General features: G+C 40.9%; 1 protein-coding gene across 2 annotated transcripts in view; it reads right to left on the bottom strand.

Annotated features, from left to right (window-relative positions):
• Positions 1-19,136, bottom strand: part of IQGAP1 (IQ motif containing GTPase activating protein 1) — a 61,664-nt gene that overhangs the window by 7,934 nt on the left and 34,594 nt on the right. For both annotated transcript variants that reach the window (XR_007890399.1, XM_051628127.1), the window contains exons 17-37: positions 18,102-18,192; positions 17,668-17,835; positions 17,178-17,320; positions 16,666-16,836; positions 15,493-15,576; positions 15,324-15,395; positions 15,174-15,243; positions 14,542-14,750; positions 13,905-14,060; positions 13,583-13,746; positions 11,949-12,173; positions 10,538-10,678; positions 10,362-10,446; positions 7,895-8,127; positions 7,022-7,154; positions 6,588-6,690; positions 4,983-5,118; positions 3,144-3,231; positions 2,507-2,719; positions 1,342-1,508; positions 363-485 (exon numbers count right to left, since the gene is read on the bottom strand). Coding sequence is in view for 1 of the 2 variants with exons in the window: in XM_051628127.1 (XP_051484087.1) it covers positions 363-485; positions 1,342-1,508; positions 2,507-2,719; positions 3,144-3,231; positions 4,983-5,118; positions 6,588-6,690; positions 7,022-7,154; positions 7,895-8,127; positions 10,362-10,446; positions 10,538-10,678; positions 11,949-12,173; positions 13,583-13,746; positions 13,905-14,060; positions 14,542-14,750; positions 15,174-15,243; positions 15,324-15,395; positions 15,493-15,576; positions 16,666-16,836; positions 17,178-17,320; positions 17,668-17,835; positions 18,102-18,192 (2,975 nt within the window). In the remaining variant the exon portion in view is untranslated. The remainder of the gene's footprint in view (positions 1-362; positions 486-1,341; positions 1,509-2,506; positions 2,720-3,143; positions 3,232-4,982; positions 5,119-6,587; positions 6,691-7,021; positions 7,155-7,894; positions 8,128-10,361; positions 10,447-10,537; positions 10,679-11,948; positions 12,174-13,582; positions 13,747-13,904; positions 14,061-14,541; positions 14,751-15,173; positions 15,244-15,323; positions 15,396-15,492; positions 15,577-16,665; positions 16,837-17,177; positions 17,321-17,667; positions 17,836-18,101; positions 18,193-19,136) is intronic.

Genomic DNA, 19,136 nt, shown 5'->3' with positions numbered 1-19,136 from the left:
GGGTGGGAATAAGATGTAATGTTTAAATCCTGTTGCACATCTCAATCAAAGACCTGCTTTGCTTCAAACAGAAGAGAGAACTGAAAAGCAATCACTGTGCTAAGTTTCTTGGCCCTAGGGATGTCAGCCTAGACTGCCGAGACAAATCCTTCAGCTTTAATAGCTAAGTCCACCAAGAACGCTAAATTTCAAGAACAAAACCACAAAACAATCTGTCACAATCTCAAAACAAATCTCAGAGCTTCTGTTTCTCAATTGCCAGAACCTAGACTATGTTCAAAGAAATAAGAATACAGCATACATGTTTTCGTCTTCCTCTGCGAAGGTTATTTAGCTCTGAAGAGTTTAAAAAAGATACTCACTGGTTACCTTGCAGGTCCTCAATCTCTAAAAGCACTCCCTTCTCATGAAGTCGAGCTGCTGTATATTTTAGAGAAATCTTCTTACTGTTTTTGCCTTTCATCTCCCGAGGTTTCTTAGAGACCCTGTAAAAAAATAACAAAACAAAAAAATCCAACCAAACAAGATAAGTCAAACAAGAGATTTCAGACAGCAAACAGTCCTATTTGGATGATGGGATAGAACCAGTACAGTTAATCAGCTGTGACTAATGCAGCTCATAAATGATGTATTTCTACTAGTGAATTTATCTACAAAGCTCACATCAATCTGATTTTCCACTATTTACTGATAATTCCTATGCTACAGGAGGACAAAAAAATAAACAACAACCAACCAAAAAAACCCCAAAGCAAAACCACATGGTACCTCACAGAAAGTACCATCTGTCATTAGGCAAAAGGTGATCTGGTGACAACAGACATAGGGAAGGCTGAGATTACACAACACCCTCCTTTCCTCAGTTTTCACAGGAGTTGCTCTTTCCTCATCTCACTGGGGAGGAAGACACTTTTTTTTTTTTTTTAAGCAAAAATCCAAGTTGTCCTGGTCAACATCTGACTCCATTTGAGATAAAAAGAAGAAAATTCATTATCAATCCTTTCCTTGAAGGTAACTGTGTCGTTTTGACTCTCTGCTCCTAGAAAGGGTGACAGGACAGACTGACTGAGCAGCATGTGCATTAGCTGTGCAACCTGCTTTATTCCCACTCAACTGTCTTCACTCCCCTCTGCCAGAGGGACCAAAGTTGTTTGATTTTTGTCTTTTACCCTATCTGGAGCTCTGCCCACCACTGCAGAGACCCCTTCCCTAGAGTTATTGCTGCAGTAAAGAGCTTGGGCAAGGAGCTTTGAGGAGACAGCTTACGATTCTTCTTGGCAACAACCTACACGTGCCGTGAGAAGCACTTCTAGGGCCACGGCTTGGTTCCAAGATACTTACTTGCCCTTGCTGGCCAGGTTATCCAAGCAGGTTTTGATGTAGCTTTTGTAATAATCCACTTGTTCCCCATAAAAAGTAGATTTGGAGTTCAAAGCACTGTATGTCTGCTGCAGCTTCACCAGCTCTGCCTTTCTTCTCTGCCGGTACCTGCGCTGATTCCGGATATCCTACATGGCAGAGAAAGGCAGGGAGAGCCTCAACAGTCATTCCAGCCCCGAGCTGGCTCAAGCCCAGAGTACAGTCTTTGGAACACAGTTTGATTTTCCTTAGTCTTGCTCCATGGTACCAGCCAGAGCCCTCAGTTGCACTTGCCCCAGTTTAAGTGTCACCACTTCTCTGTGTTGACTATTTTCTGAACCAACTCTACAAAGCAACCATTTGTTGCTTTCTCAAACTTCAATGCTGTCCTACTTGTGATGACTAGAGGGGGCACTGTGAGTACACGATCTAAACAAAAAGCAATTTCTGCGACTGCTGGGTAGGAAAGGTATCTGATAAATCAATTCCTTATCTTTGTTAGTTGGCTGTCTTTAAGCATCCATTCCCCAAATATCTAAACACAAAATACCATGTGTTAAAGATTATTTCTATCTTCATTTTTTATACAAATTAACAACAGTAAAATTAATTCTAATCAGATTCCTAAAGGCGATTATTTATTCACTTTACATACAGGACATTTCCCAAATAGCTTTTTTTTTTAATATGTGATATAAAAATACACTGTCACCATAGCAGTGTTCTACGGTATTAGATCACTTTTGCAAGTTTTTCTGGGTCCCTTCTTTATTGTTTAGGTATTCTTGAATGGCTACATTTAAATAACAGTAAGATTTAGGATGTCTTAAAGTTAATGGGCAAAACTTCTGCATGTGAATAAGGTTGTAGAGGTGCTACTTAAATTAGTGAAAAGGAGCAATCAGGACTTCCCCTCCAAGCTTTTCCTTCAAGTCCCTGAGATTCTGGCAGCAGTCGTTTTAGAAAACACAAATAGCCAATAAAAATTAAGGACTTCCCAAATGCCAAGAGGAGAAAAGCTGCGTTTTGTGTCTATAAACCAGCTACAAGGAAACTTAGACCTCCTGAAAACTCATGCCAGTTTCACAACGCTGCAAAATGTGGAAAAACTCCACTATGATTAGTAGGAAACCACCAACTAGAGTACCTTGGCAATGTCATTGATTAGTTCCTGGTATTTATTGCTTGCATTCACTGTCCCCAGTTCTGTCAACTTCTTCAGGCCTGTCTGGATTTTATCTTTCTTTTCTTGAAGATTTAAGTTGCCATCTTCCTTTACAGACAAAGATTTTTTCATCTTATCAGGAGTTTTAGCATCACGAATGGCCCGTTTCTGCATAGCTCTTTGATGCTCTGTTTCCTAGAAAAAGAAAACAAAAAATTGCAAGTTCACAAGCAGATCAGTTTTAACGAGGAAAAAACCCAGAAACAGAGTGTACATTGTCTGACCTAACACTGGCAAGAGTTTTGGTGATTCCTGTACTGACTCCAATGAATCAACTTTTTGGGTCTGATGAACACACTCCACATATGGGAACCAGCAGAAGCCTACCTGCTGTATACACTGTCTTCTAGATACAGTTTCTAGCAACTACCAGAGGAATAAGATTCACATATCCAAGTTATTTCCATTATAATCCCTCCTTATTACTGTTACACACTGCTCCAGTGTCAGTGGAGACAGCTTCACTGCGACACATCGATGCATATTCCCAAGTGCACCCACGTATATCGTAGGTGACAATTTTCTAATCAAAGAAGAATGCAGGTAAACAACTTCATACTTGCTCTGAGGTAGCTGGAGTTTCCAAGATTTCAGTCAGTGTCTCCCCTGGTTGGAAGCGGATTACATCAACAATCAAACGTTTTGTGCTGCAAAGAAATCAAGGAGAGCAGGAAGAGAAAAATTTAAACATTAAGACCTTCAATACTGCCCTAATCTGTTCTATACCAACATCACAGATTCACCTAAAGTCAGATCATCACTGGATACACACTTAGGTAGTCATAGGCTAGACCAGACCAGAACCCCAATAAGCACTTTACTTATTTCACGTTGTTATTAGAAATTTGTTTCCTGAAATGTTAATCTACGTAGTGCATAGGATTTGCTCCCCTCTATCCCCTCTGAGAGGAAGTGTGTTACCTCATACTTTCCAAGGCAGCCCCAGCACTGCCATGTGGACTCAAAAGCTGCAATTCCAAGGTAAAAGGGAAAGCAGGTAGCAACAGTGAATCTGTGCAGCCAGAAAGTCTACAGTATTAGCCATGCTTTAGTGCATTCAGTGCTTTGTAACAGGTATAAAAACCTCTACAGGACTATTTGCTTATGTGCATGGCAACAGCCAAAGCAGACCCCTGACTCCAATCTGGCAATAGACCGGTTTGTTCCTTGATCTCAACTGTGATTTAATTGTAGCCAGAGCCCACTCAGAGGCAATTCTGTCCTTCAGCCACATGATGAAGCCAAATAGCACCATCAGTACTTCACAGTCAGACTGCAATTATTTCTGGCATCACACAAAGCAAGTCACACACACCTTCCTCATCTCCTAAAACTTAAACGACTACCAGCATACCTGGTAACTCTTCAATTTTGAAATCAACATCACCTTCTTTCAGGGGGTAGGAAAATACTAATGTATCTTTTGAGAAGCCCAGTTAATTTGAAGTTATTTCTGGAGAGATTTTCTTCTGGGAGATCATCTGTCTATCTGGGCAAGTGTCAAGTGACCCAAGTAATTCTTACTTAAACTATCTAGCATCTGAGCAGGAATGCATCAGAGTGGGCAAACAGGCATCTGAATGTCAGGTAGCTGTTCTACCATCTCAGGAACAGGGGTTTGCTTGAAACTGGCCAAAGTCAGTATTGGTACCAACTCCTTCAGAATAAGGAGACCAGCCATAATGAAATCCCTGTCAGTCCATTGCTCTCTTTCCATAAGGCTAATAACACCTGTATTTCCCAAAAAGGCTATCAGTCTTCATCTACTAATTCATCTACAATCAGGTTTGGGGGACAGCAAGTGCAGAGAAGGAGTCTGTAGTATAAACCAGAAGAGCAGCCACAGCATAAATACCCTACGGACCCATTTCCCAGACAGGGGAAGGCTGCAGAGAGAGCATTGCATGTTACCATTGTCTCCTATTCACTAGCAGGATACTGACACATTTCCATTGAAAATACTTGCACAGGGCACTATATGAGCAACACAAATATTAATTCATCTACATTTTACAATAGGCTTCAGAGTTAAAATTCAATTGTGATTAACATTACAGATTATTTAAGATGACCTTTACAATTTTTTCACATATAGACAAATCCAACTGTTGGTGTCATACTTAAATCTATAAAGTTTTGGTTTTTGGTAGTTTTCCCTTCCAGAACCACTCAAGATAGAATTTTAAAGAATGACAAATTCAACACTGACAAAGAACTAACAAGGACAAATTTAACAGCCACACCATTGAGAGCATATGGCTAAAAGTGTATTTAGAGTAACGGTCCCACATTTGTTTAAATGACACTTTGACACCCTTATTTTCACATACAGATTACTGTAAAAATTCAGGTTCCTCCTTCTCTTGAGGAACACACCAGGTAGTTACCCCTCACTTACTTCAAAAGAATTGTCCTTGCATCCATCTCTGCATTCTCATCACCAGGAACATCAAATTTATTAGTGAGTGTGAGAGAAACCTCAGTCTTTGCTAGCATTTCCCTGTTGGGGTCATTAACATTGCCAGACCCTTCTCCTGCCAAGCAAAGAGTTTATAGATTAAATCACATTCTTTATGTCTTGACTGCTACAGTTTTGTAATTTTTCCCTACATAACAGACCACAGAAAAACTACGCTACTTCCTATATGGTCAAAAGAACACTTCAAAAGCCAGAAATGGCTTTTAAAAACATCATCTTGAATATGTTACAGACGTTTTCTTTATAAAACTGAGAGAATGCACCAGCCAGAAAGGCACCACAAAATCACTAGTTTGTGTGCCTTAGAAATGGATGTATAACCCACGCTGTATCTCAGCACCTCACCCTCTACTGAGAAGAGTATCTGACCTGCCAAAAATACTTTATAAATCAAAATATGACCACGCCTCTATGCCCGTGTCCTCATGAGAATGAGTTTTCCAAACTAAGAACAAAGCCCTTCTTGGCAATTGAACTTGTCATCTTCTAGTAAACAAAGCAAGCCATCCTGTCAGAAGGAAATTTTCTTCTGTAATTGTGTCTGAACTTTGACCAGAACAGTTGTTAGGATGCTTCTCCCTCCCACCCCCTTGTTTAAAGGGCTGCAGAAAGATTAAACTCTGACATATTAACCACATTGATACAATCCACACAGGAGAAATGAAATGGGGAAGGAGCCTAAGTTCTAGTTAATCTCAAGGTCTAGGTTTGCTCAGGAAACACTTCTTATGTTCCATGCTTTGCCAGTGCTGGGAAGAATGTGTGTGAACTATCATTCCTTTAAAAGGTTCCAACCTTTCCCATCAAGTGAATTCAAGACAAGCATTTAGCTGTCAAAGCACCCTCTCCAAAAACCTTGTCCCTTTGCCCCCTGCCCCACATACTAGATTTCACATTTCAAATAGCTGCAATACAAAAACCATGGAAGGGGAGATCCTTGTGCAACTTTCCAGTGTTTTTTATATCCTAAAGCAGTGAACCATAGCTCAGGTTCTTAGAAACCTCCACAGGTCAGTAAAGTCAGTTCCTTCCTCCCCCAGCCAGAAGAAAATGGATAAAATTCTTTACATACAGAAGAAACTCAAAAGTAGAAAAGGTAAGTTTTTTGTCCATATGCCAAAGATCCCTATAGGGACACACATCACTTCATACACTTATTACTGCATTCTGAAAGGAATGCACATACATCTCCAGAACGGAAGGCAAGCTGGTATGGACACACACACAGATGCAGCTCCAGTGTAAAGGAACAAAGAAAACATGTCAAAATATCCATCTCACTTCTAGAAACTTCTGTGGTGCAGTGAGATGAGTGGTGTGTGGAACAGAAGAGAAAGAGTCCCTGCTTTTGTCGAGGTGACAAATTCTGCAGTCAGAGAGAACACACTGGAATAAATCTGCTGCTGCTTTTTAGAGTGCATCCTCTCATATGACCTGTGGTGAATCCTGAGATAGTTTCTGTACTGCAATTCAATCACTTAAGGTAATATCACGTATTTCTTAAAGACATACAATTTTGACTACCTATTAAGGACTCAATTGTAGGAACCTCTCCAAGATCATCCAGCAGCTCATGAATTGGATCGTTGTGCTCAGGAGCAATTGCATCTTGATGGTCTAAGAGCAACTAGATAAACAGAAATAATGTTTATGTTATTAATTGTATATCCTTTGCAAGTCAGTAAAACTACATTACCTGGAACTGGTTTTTACTGAAGTTGAAACAGCAATATCAACATTCAAAGCTGTGCCATTGTCACACACTCAAGTACTTTCATAAGAAACTTAGAGAAGCCACAAGCAAAGTACTTAATTCCATAAGGCAACAAGCTCTTGCACACTACCATCAAAAAACAACTTTCAGCCTTGTATTTGTTAACTCTGTGTTTCAAGCCAGAAGCAGCATTTTCCTCGTAAGCACTGCTTATAAGGAGCAACTGTGACCAGTGGATACTTACAGTGTGTGTATTGATGATTTCACCAATAGAAATATAAATAACTGGCTTAGTGAGAGTCACCAAGTCAGAATATTCATCAATATTAAATTTATCCTGCAATTCAGGAACCTCACAGGCAGCCTGAAAAAAACGTCTTCAGAAAAAAGGAGAGGAAAAGAAGAATCAGTATGACTGAGAGTCACGAGATGTATCAAGAGCATCAACTCCCCATGACAAGCCCAGGCATAGTCTCTCTTCTTTAAACTACCTACAGCTTGTCAGCGTTACCTTAACACATTGAAGTAACCTAGTAAATTCAATTATTGATATTGGCCATGGTGACATTGGCTAATTTTTCAGCATTCACAGGACTTGTCTACAGCTCTGGTGACCCTGTTCACACATCCTCCTAACACCCCTTGCTCCCAGCAATCTCTGGTTTTCTTTCTTCCAAAACACAAGGTATAATATCACGATTCTTGAACAAAAGCTTACTTCAACAATATAAGCAGCTAAATGCCAACCTGCTTTATTCCTGAGCAGTATCAAGTTCTCATTCCAAGCAAAGATTCATTTGGGACAGAAAAATATATTCTAGCTGTCCCTGTCCAAAGTATCACAATAAATATGTGCAAAAGCAACCTTTACTATCGAAACTCCAAAGTCAAGATACTTGATTCCACAATCTCATTAACATTCAATGTATTGTTCATAAATTCCAGGTACACATTTTATCTGACGCTCACTGATGCTTATGGTACTCTGGGGTGCCAACACTTCTTTCAACAGATGGCATATTTGAAAGGTAGAAGTTATTGTCTTTTAAGTTTGTTATTATCCACTTTTACTTGCAACGCTGCCAAACTTCCCAACTTCATTGCTAACGTCTCCTACCTGAACTTCTGGTAGGACTGCGACAGGTACTCGTTGATGATGCTGAGGTGTGCGTTGTCTCCCATGAACATCTTGCTGGAGGCCGCGTGCTGCAGCATCTTGGCGATGGAGCCCAGGTTCCTGCGCTGGTCCGTGCTCAGCTGCCCTCCCGCCGAGAGATCAATGATGTCAAAGGCATCTGGTGCCACAATGGCCGGATTCATGTAGCGATAATAGAGTAAGTTGCCAACAATCTGGGAAAAATTGAGAAGAAATGCTTCAAGGAACAGTGGTCTAAGACCCAACTGAACTTTATTGAAATTACTTTGACTACACTTTGATAAATTATTTTATTGTAAGCCAGAGGCCCCTTCCAGGACAAGGGTTCTGCTGTGCTGCTGTATACAAGCACATACTACCCCAAAGAATCTACAGTGAAAAAAAATTTTAAAAACCCATAAACGAAAAACAACTTTAAAAGGCAATAGGATGGTCAACACAAGAGGGAAGACCGAACACTACTAGTCAAAGGACAACACAGCAGCAGATATTCCTATGCATAAGGATTTAAAACTTCAACGTGAAAAATGTACAGACTGGAGATACTACAGGTTACCAACACACTACTTATATGAGCCTGAGCCAATCTATCAGGAGAATTAAACAACTCAGTTAATTTAACAGTGGGCAGAACAATCATGATATAGATGAACCTGGTAATGCAGTTTCAATCTGGAACAAGAGCTAATTCCTACATCAGCATGTGGCATCAGCCACTATCTCCAACAAAGCAAAAACAGTGAGGAGGCATGGCACACCAAGGAGCTAAACTGAGAAAACTCCTTTCCTTTCCTTCTCCAAAGCCCTCTTCTCTTTCAGAATAACTCTTTGATAAGCCAGCAACATTTTCAGGTATAGATTCCCAGTTAAAAGTTAGTGAGAGTAACTGAGAAACCATTTATTTCAGAGGTAAGAAAATCAGAAGAACAGAAGATGAACAGCATTTGATGCTCCAAAATCCAATTTACCTAATGGATGTGAGCAGCAATAAACTTCAAGGAACAAAAAATAAAGATGTCACATTATCCATATGCTCACAAATGCACTTCTAACGTGTATTTGTTATCTTGCCAAAAGTAATTCCAGCAATGAAAAGGAATTAACCCAACATGCTGATGTAAAGTGATAGTTCTCACATCGCGTGCTCTAGTATTTTATGGTGGTTCACAGAAATTTGCAGAGGGCCAGGTCACCGACTCCTGGCTTTGCCCACTTGTCACAGGACTTAAATGCACGGAAGAGATTGGGGTCTGAACAAACAGTGAAAACAGAGAGAAAAAAAATCCAGGCATTACTGAGCAGCCTCAGAAATTATTAATCTCTTTCAGTGAGGTCATGTTTTTGACAAGTACTTCATGCAAGCCCCTGCAGTACTCTCACAGATTATGTCTTGGGATGACAACAGTAAAAGCTGTTTACCACCAGTAACAAGAAAACACATCTGTGACAGAAACTATGTGAGTATCTTTCAGACTTGCAGGGGCAGAAGAACAGTAATATGGGTAGCTTTGTAGCAAAAAAAAAAAAATCTGCAAGTAGTCATTGCACACAACTGCAGTTGTGACTTTCATGTGGACGGTTATATTGTTTCCACGAGGATTAACAAAAACCGCAGTGTTCCACCTAAATTTACAGATGGAAGAAATTAATTCACCTGCATAGAAAGAATCGATGTCTCAGAATGGGAAAGCACAGAACTAGAAGAGAGAAGAAAACAGCATTCAGATTGGTAATTATTTTGTAATGAAGCAGAGGCAGAGAAGTGTAAAGAGATGTTGTCAAGTATTCTAAGATCCAAACTTCGTTTTATTAACAAGCTAAGCATTCATGGATATAAAGGCCTTTACAATTACCAAAAGCCATAATGAAAACCCCAAAGCTATACTAATCTGAGAGCGACTGCTATCAGGATCCTTTTTGTTCTCCAACCCTACTGAAATGCAAAATGGACTAGATGTCATGGAAAGTGACTCTCTCTACATGTTGCTGTCAAAATATCCTAGAATGTTAGGGATAGGGGAACTGGGTACAACAGAATTTTGCATATAGATTTTTTAGCTTGACATTTGCCTCTAAGAAAGGAGCAGCTGGCTGTGATTATACCAGGAAAACGAAGGTTTACTTTATAGAAGGAGTATCCCAAGTAAAGAAAACCAAAGGACTAAATGCCCAAGATACTTAAAAGGAAAGCAGAAGCAACAGATGCCTCCCCTTGTGAACGATGTATTCCATCTAAGGTGACATACATGAAGCTAACAAACAAAAGTCCAATGTGAAACATTTTCTATCCATAGATGTAAATAAATAAGCTTTATATAGGTTTACATACACTCTTCTCCACACATACACCCAACAAAGGAAAAGAATGAGATGTGCTTGCCACAGCCAGTTGGCTGACAATTACACACAAAGTTTTTCAGCTCCTCACCTTCAGCAGCTCATCCTCACCAGCATCAGGAAACTTGTCATGCAGGGAGTCTTTTAGTACCTTGGCAATGAAACGCATTCCATAACTTAGAGAGAAAGAAAACGGCAGATGAGATGTTGGAAGCCTGAACCCACCAACAGCTTCTCAGGGACAATACTGTGGTACACCAGACTCACGGGATTTTGTCCACTGAACTAACAATGGCAGACAGGAACTTGTCTGTCACTGTCCTCATGTTTCTGATTGAGCCATCCAGGCGCGTCCTCACCTCTTCATGATTTAGAGCTTGTTCAGGTGTAACATCGTATGGCAGTTTGCTATTTGAAAAAGTCAAACATGAAGGTGATTATTCTCAAGCTAGCATGTTTCCAGATTTCTAGCTTGACAGAAACGAGCTGACATTTGCTTGGCTGCCAAGAGCCTTCAGTTAACATTTTAGGAACTGGAAGAGCAGAAAACTTCTTGCTTTTACTTCCTCTACTCTCCTTTGCAATAGCAACTGTGAGAAAAGTCCCAGCTAACCCAAAACTGGATATTTTTTACAGTGTGCACATGTGCATACTAGGCAAAAAAGTGCCACATGTGACATGTGGTGGTATTTCAGACTGTCAATAAATTTGTGAAAAAGCAAGCTATACATTTGAACATTAAGATGATAATTGCTTGAACAAAAGCCAGAAGCTGGAACAGTATCCACAAAATAGATGTAACATGCTACTGGTGGGAAGCCGTGCCAAATAAGCAGATATGTTTTCTCCATCAGCTGAAATTACTGCAGAGTATTCCAGAGAAGACAGAGAAATGAAGCAGGTAATTAACAGAAACATCTCCTAAATCTCATGTAAGGAGAATAACCTGAACCCACATCTTCACCTGCATTTTTATTAAGTCCAGAATTTTGAACCAGATATATGGCACCATATCTGACTGCAGACTGCTTTGAATGGGGAAACTCACTCATCTGTGATTTTTTTTTTTTTAAAGTATGTTCAAATAAAACAAACAAACACAAACAAAAAACCACTAACACAACAGAAATCTCAAGTTCCAGCAAATTACATGCACTGGAAGCAAAATAAACCAGAATGACACGCAACCATCTAGCACAATCCCATTGTCATCGGTGGCTGACATTAATTAGAAAACGTTAGGACTAAAAGAAGTACAACATCATGTTTCTCCTCCAGTAAAAGAGGTTTTAATGTATATCCTATGCAAACTTGGGTGATATTTGCAACCCAATGTGAACAGACTGGCACAGAACTGATTCCCAAATACTTTTTCTTACTATAGTTTCTTTTAGGTTAGAGGGCATCTCATAGTTAGTTATCAAATCAACTCAGGCAAACACTAAAGAGCATTTATTCTTCCATCTCCCAATGAGATTCCATTTCAATACCCTCAGCACCATTTCCAGAGCATGATCTCTAGAATTATCAGATATAAGCCACCTTGAGGAGATGGAAAAGCCAGTGTCAGTTGGACAGATGGATGCAGTGAAGCCAAGGATGGTCCGGACTGGTTAACTGAGCAGCGCAAAGAAGCCAAGCAATGTTTAGAGTAACAGGGTAGTAAGAATTCCCATACCTGGCCTCACCAGTTTGAGACTCCATCTGGTTAACCCAAGACTTGTAAATATCCACGGGATCAGTTTTGATATTAAGTGATTTGTCATCGATGATTTCCTTCACAACTGGTGCCAGAATCTGCCTTAGAGCATTCTGACCACGGGCACCACGGTTGAAACTTACCACCATTTTAATAACAGTAGGATTCCCAGTCACAATTTCATGTATTTGGTCTACTTTTGATCTGAAGAAGAAAGAATGTCAATGAAACATGAGGCACGCACCATTTCGATACACAGCTTAAAAAAACCTATGTTTTATGTAGAGAAGAATAGTAGGTTTCTTCTAGTGTTTAAAATAAGAAAACAAGCAATTGCCAACAAAAGCTACTTCTTGTGTACCACCATGTGAAAAACAGTGGCAGAGAACGGAGTGCCTGCATTTCCCTGAACTACAATTCCAAGCATGTATTTAATGAGGAAAAGGAAAAAAAAAAAATCTCTCTTAGAAGTTATTTGTTTCAGGGCATATGCCACCTTCACGTTTAAAAGGCATTCCAAAATATGCTTATAGAGTAGTTCCTCAAAAATTCTATTGCATAATTCTTCTTCACAGCAAGCTGAGCAGCTCTGCATGGTAACAAACTGCAGTCCTAGAATCATAGAATCATTAAAGTTGGAAAAGACCTCCAAGATCATCAAGTCCACCTGTCCACCCAACACCATTCTGCCTACTAAACCATGTCCCAAAGTACTACATCAACATGATTTTTTAACACCTCCAGGTATGGTGACTGCCACTGCCCCGGGCAGCCTGCTCCAAAGCTTGGCCACTCTTTCAGGGAAAAATGTGTTCCTAATATCTGATCTGAGCCTCCCCTGGCACAACTTGAGGCTATTTCCTCTTGTCCTATGACTTGTTATTTGGCACAAGAGACCAACACTTGCCTCACTCCAGCCTCCTTTCAGGGAGCTGTGGAGAGCAAGAATGTCTCCTCTCAGCCTCCTCTTCTCCAGACTGAACAATCCCAATTCCACCAGCTGCTCCTCATAAGACCTGTGCTCCAGACCCTTCACCAGCTTCATTGCCCTTCTCTGAACACGCTCCAGGAACAAAATGTCCTCCTTGTGGTGAGTGGTTAACGCTGAGCTCCTAAGGCCTCAACCCATCAAACAAAACACGTCTGAGGACAGCCTGTGTCCCTAACAGTGACCATAAATGGAAATACCAAACAATAAATCCTCTCTGTTTCAGTATCTTTTTCAGCTTTTGGAAAACCAGAGAGCTTACTGTTTGCTCCCTCCCCAGCTTATAAAGCCTGTGTTTGCCATTTGTTGAAGACATTTATCACCAGGCACCAGAGAATTAAGATTAAACTGAATTTTAGCATGACTCTACATCAGATTAAAAGTAGTTGTCATGTTGAGCAGTGAAATCTTGACTGAAGTAAAAAGTCCTCATCCTCAATGGACATACTTGACTCTTCCTTTGTAGACTACATTAACAACAGATATGAAATGGGAAGAGGACAACGGAAGGGACAGTTTAGAATTATCTGCATATGAGCGCAAGACATAACGTGAAAACTGCCTCAATTCAAGAAACTGCCAAAACTGATTCAACAGCATGAATGTGCTGCAAAGTACCACGTACTTGATCTCTTCCTGCAACGCTGTTTGGAAAAGCCGCAACAATAGGTATTCCTCTCTTTGATTGGATGCATAGTTATAGAGTGTGAAGATGACAGAGTCCATGAACTTCGTGGATTTGTTTTGAGGCATCTGAAATATCAGCTTGGCCAAGTAGGTTGGGTTAGTCTACAAGAAAAAGAAAAATTACTTAAGTGTGCATGTCCACACAGGAAAATGTCACCAAGAACTATGGTGGCTCAAAGCGATCGTGCATAAGCAAAGAATCTGCCAAGTCATCCAAGACTATGACAAGAGATTACTGAGCAGCACTGGAAGCTGCTTACCTGAAGTAAGTAGAAGAGATGCTGATAGGCTTCCAGCTTTTCTCTCTTCTCTTTGCTCAAAGCCTTCAAACCTCCCCTTTGCTTGTTCAGCATCATCATATCAGAGAGCTGTTCCTTGTTCTTCTTGGTAAGTTTTTTGCTATGAGAAACAACATCCTGGAAAGAAAGAATAGATTGCACTTTAATAGTCCCAGGCTTACCTTAACTCTAGCTTTCCACATACAAGAGAAGCAGGCTCTCAGATGCAATTGTTTTTCAGTATTGCCTGTTATAAAATACCAGCCTTGCTGCAAGCTTGTGGCATGTCACCTGTTCAACCACAAGGAGCAACAAAACACAGTTCTCAAAACCCTCAAACACACAATCTGTTGCACTCATTAGGTCAAGGCAGTCTGGTGGTTGTTTATCTTTTTTAGTTTTGGGTCTTGTTTCTTCTCCTCCTACAGTTTCCTTTCTAGGGATACGTGTTGAATCAGTGGAATGGAGTAAGAATGTAGTGGGGGTAAAATCTGCAAGTCTGGGGCAATATTTTCTGCTGGGCCTGAGCGACTAACACCCAGGGCCAGGAGCTCTCTGTGCTGACTATCGCTGGGATCAGTCTGATCTGTAGTTATTTCCCTATCAGCGCTTTTCCTACCTGCAATGTAATTTTGTTTTTCACTAGCAGCCCAATTTTTATGTCCATGAGATTGAGGTCATTTTCCAGTTGCTGATTGGATCGGATCAAGGTTACAACTTCCTCACGCAGTTTCATTAGCTCAAGCTCCTCCTGAAAATCTTGGTCACTCTGATCGAGCAAGTGGACAAATTTCCGAACCACAGCCATAGGTGGGTTTTCAGCATTAACTAAAAATAGGCAAGAAAACATCAGGGTATGGGAAACAGAAGCAAACATATGCCTTAACACATCAAATAGCTGCCAGAATAAAATTAGCACTGCCAGATCTAAACAGCTTCTAACATTTTGAATTCCTTGTTTTCAGTAAATCAGGAGAGAAGCAAAGAGCAAAGAACTAAGTCAGAATCAGCCAATAAGTCAGTATCAGTCCACACCACCACAGTTAATTGCAAAGCTACAGCTCTATTTTTCAGCAGCAGAAGCAACAGTGGGAATCAAGTTTTCCTTCAGCTTCAAGAACTCTCTGCACTGCCCTACCAACTTCATCCCAATGGTTCTTCAAAACTGTCCTGAGGTTACAGATCAGACCAGCAACATCTCCAGCACATAGATTCAAGGCACATCAGTTTTATCCTCTTGGCAATACTTACTGAGAGTTTTGTAGTCTTCTCGAGCCTTGTTTGCTCGAATAAAGGCTTGAATTTTTATAACATCACTTATCTAGGATTAAAAAAAAAACAACACTTCACCTCGAGTACAAAACTAACGTAATGAATTAATTTAACAAGATAGCCTCTCACGTGGTTTCTGAAATACTGCAGGCGATCTCTGTAACGTCTTCTGGCTTGATACATCCTGGTCATTGATTGAATCTGTAGAAGGAAAACCAAAATACTCAGATAAAAACCTTACCTGTCAAGTTCTCCACCCAAAAGGGTCACCAAGGAGGTCAGAGGAAGCCTTCAGTACCTTTACTACTTGGTCCTTTTGTGCTCGCAGGTAATCCAAGCGGATCTGATATGCCTTCCTCTGCTTGTAGCCACGCCACTGGGACTGAAAACAGAAAACAGGCAACACACTGGCCAACTTTTCTAACTAAAGGGAATGGTAATGACCACTCTAGGCTTCCTTCTGCTCCTCAGCGCCTGACTTCCCTTTTGGCTTAAGTAAAATGTGAGGGAGATGTGCTTATCAAGAGATACACAGGGTGAAGCATTAACTATTTCACCATCTATAATCACAAAAATATTATTACCCCATGAAAAGCCTGGACCTTCTGAAGCACAATTAGAGGCCACGGGCACAGCTGAAAAGCCAGGACGACAGAAGCTGTTTCACTGGAGGCTCCAGCATCACCTGCTCCTGGCAAGAGCCCTGCCAGGACACTGAAAGCCTTCAGAACAGTGAAGCAGCAGTTTGGAGAGGGGCTGGACTACACTTAAGAGGAGAGAGTATGACTTTGATGAGCTGGGAGCAGGTTGGGTGGTTTTGTTGTGAGCTTTTCTCAAATACACATGCAAAGCACCTGCTTCTTAGGCAGAAAGAAACACGTACTACTCAAACAATAGAGTGGCAATATGGTGCAAAGCATCTATTTAATTGGCATAGACCACAATTACAACACCACAGAAAGATTTTTTTCATTTTTCTCCTGTAAAAGCACCCAAACTTGTGCCAAACTACCCCACCATCTTTTTCAGGTCCTCAATCCTCCAAACCCCTGGACAAATTTGAAGAGAAGATTCTTACTCAGGAATACTGAAAACCATGTTGTTTCTCTTCAATTAATGAGGAATCACTGTAGCCATTCATTACATGGTATTACTCCCATAAAGACTTAGAACACACTTCATGTTGCCCTATTCCCAGAACACTGAATCAGATAATAAAACCATAGGTAAAGCTTCTTCATATAAGTTTTTCTCTCTCCAATTCTGCCCAAGAAGCCTTCATTACATGGAAAAGTAATACATAACAGATCTCTGGGAGAAGGAAAATGCGTTTAAATAATTTGCAAAATGAGGTGAAGACAATTGTGTGCTGTAACTTTTTGAAGTGAATAAAAACTCTCAGTCAATAAGCTTGTGTATGGAAAACAACTGCAGAGTACAATTTTCAAACATAATTAAAGGATATGATTACCTGAATGCAAGTGATTGCTGGGACTTGCTTCTTCAAAAAATTCATTCTTGAGTTGAATTCCTGGCGAACAAGATACCCCCGACAGCAAGCCTGCAGCTTGGTGATCAGGTTCTCGTTGGCCAGCCAGAGCTGCTCGCGGTTGTAGGCTGCAGTCACCCCTGAGATGGTGCTCTGCAGCAGCGCCACGGCAGAGCGGGACAGAGAGAGAACAGAGACACAAGAAACAAGACGTTGTACTAGCTTTCTGTACTGTGCTTACAGGAAAACTTCCAAGCTGCCTTCCAACCAAGAGCAACACCATGGTCCCATAACCTTTTTACCAACAGGACAATTTTTTCTGAAATGGGACAAGGTGTTTTGACACACACAATCTGATGATGCCCAGTAAATACACGTGTTGCTAAGCCTGTTCACATGACTAGGGCACTGAAGAGTTCTCTCTTAGAACTGCATTGAGGCTGAGAATGGTAAAACATGAACTTTTCAAAGAAAGCATGTGTTATCTATCCTACCTGTATCTCCTCCCGAGACAGCTGTGTGTCATTTTGCACAAATTCTGCTGGTTCATCCCATCCTCCCTCTCTGGTCCGCAGGTTATGGTAATAATGGTAGCCTCCTCTCACCCAGTGCTTGACCCATTCACTGCCGTTGCTCCCTATGAGCAGAAACCACAGTGTAAATCTCAAAACCAGACAAGTGTATCTTTCCACATACATATGTTACAACTAGGAAATCCACATATACAGGTGCTCCTTCGTGCAAGCAAGAGAAGGAGTGTTTCAGGGTCCCTAATGACCTCATACAAAAACTACCTAAGCACAACACACTGTACAAGTGGAGAACATTCTATTAACTTTTTTTTTAACCTTAGTTCACAAAGCATCTGTAATTGCCACCTGTAATACAAGACTTCTCCCCAGAGCCTTCTTTTACCTCTGGTTCCCATTCCACATGCAATAACTTTGACTTTATTCCACTAACAGTAAGCTGCTTGAGGTTCACCTGCTGCCCTTTTTCCTCTCTTTGCCTCCGACAGCTCTCGCTGGTAGGCCTCAGCACATTCTGGAGTGACTCCGTACAGCCCAACATCAGGTGAACGCAGGGCACTCAGGGTCTGCCCAACATCACCACGGTCTACAGCTTCATTAATGGCCAGAATTCCTAAGGAGACTTTGATAATACAAGGAAACAGGTTAACTTGCCATTCAGGGGATCAGTGCCTCTTAGCAAACATAGAACAACAGAACAGAGCAAAGAAATTTAATATTTGAAGAGTCTGACATTCACTCTACTTTTTTACTACACCAGAAGCACATAAGTGTATTTGATTTCCTCTGACAAGTTCATACGATAGTTCTAGCTCCCAACTTTTCCTTAAGTATCAAGTGTTTGGATGATAACGGGCATTAATTGCAGTGTTGTGCAACAATACTTACATCTCTCGGCCTCCTCTGTGTCTTTGTTAGCCCTATGAATCCCATCCTGAATTTCATCTAGCCAAAGTACAGCTGTTTCATCCTGTGTGTCCTGAAGTGAATATGTGAGAAAAGTATCACTATTTTTGCAAAGTAAAATAACCCACACTGAACAGTAGTCAGTACAGTAGCTTTCTTCATCAGAGGGAACAAAAAGTGTTTCTGTCTTTCTGTCTCCAGCACAAAGATGTAATGTGAATTGGTGACCAGCTGAGACTACTATGGCATTACCAGACTTGATGCTTCCTCCCATTTCAGGAAGAACAAAGAAGCAGCTCTGTGAATGGAAACCACTCCGAAAAGCAAACAGAACACAAGGCCAAGGTTTGGTACTAGTTAGCCCCAAAACTGTGCTTGCTGAGAGGATGTGACTTTCCAGGAACAGGAGTCAGTCCTTCAACAGAACATGGCTACAAAGACTTCTGAGAACAAAAAGCTGCTGATGCACATTTCCGTGGAGAAGCTAAAAACTGTCTGGTAACTAATGCCACATCAGGCTATTCTTGCTTCTTTCCACAAAAGTTCACAAACCTGTGCAAACTAGCAAACAAAAAAAATGTTCTACATATTGTGGCTGGGTGTACACACACAACAGTCCAAGCCTGCTTTTAAGGCTTTGACAGACTGCTTGTCAAGGAGCAGTGATTCTGTATTTTGGTTGGGATTTGAAGACTAATGTTACATGCAGAAATCTGAGAAGAGGAAAGAGACAAGTGTTTAGCAAGTCCCCAGACACACATAAAGAACAATGATGCACCAGTTGCCAGGAATAGCTTCTCCCCACCCACTGTTGCTTCCTCTAAGTAACTACTGCAAGAAATGCTAAGATGGAACTGCCACCCCCCTGACAACTCCGGTCACACAAACAGAACACAGAAAGCATTTACTTCTTGTATGGAATAACAATCACACAGCACAAAAGAGCCACTATTTACAGAGTTCAAGGACCAGACCAGCAGCTTTAGGACCAGACCAAAAATGAACACTTCCTTTACA

This window comes from Apus apus, chromosome 10 (assembly GCF_020740795.1).
Source record: "Apus apus isolate bApuApu2 chromosome 10, bApuApu2.pri.cur, whole genome shotgun sequence".
NCBI lineage: Eukaryota > Metazoa > Chordata > Aves > Apodiformes > Apodidae > Apus > Apus apus.
This window is presented reverse-complemented; position numbering and strand designations above follow the sequence as displayed.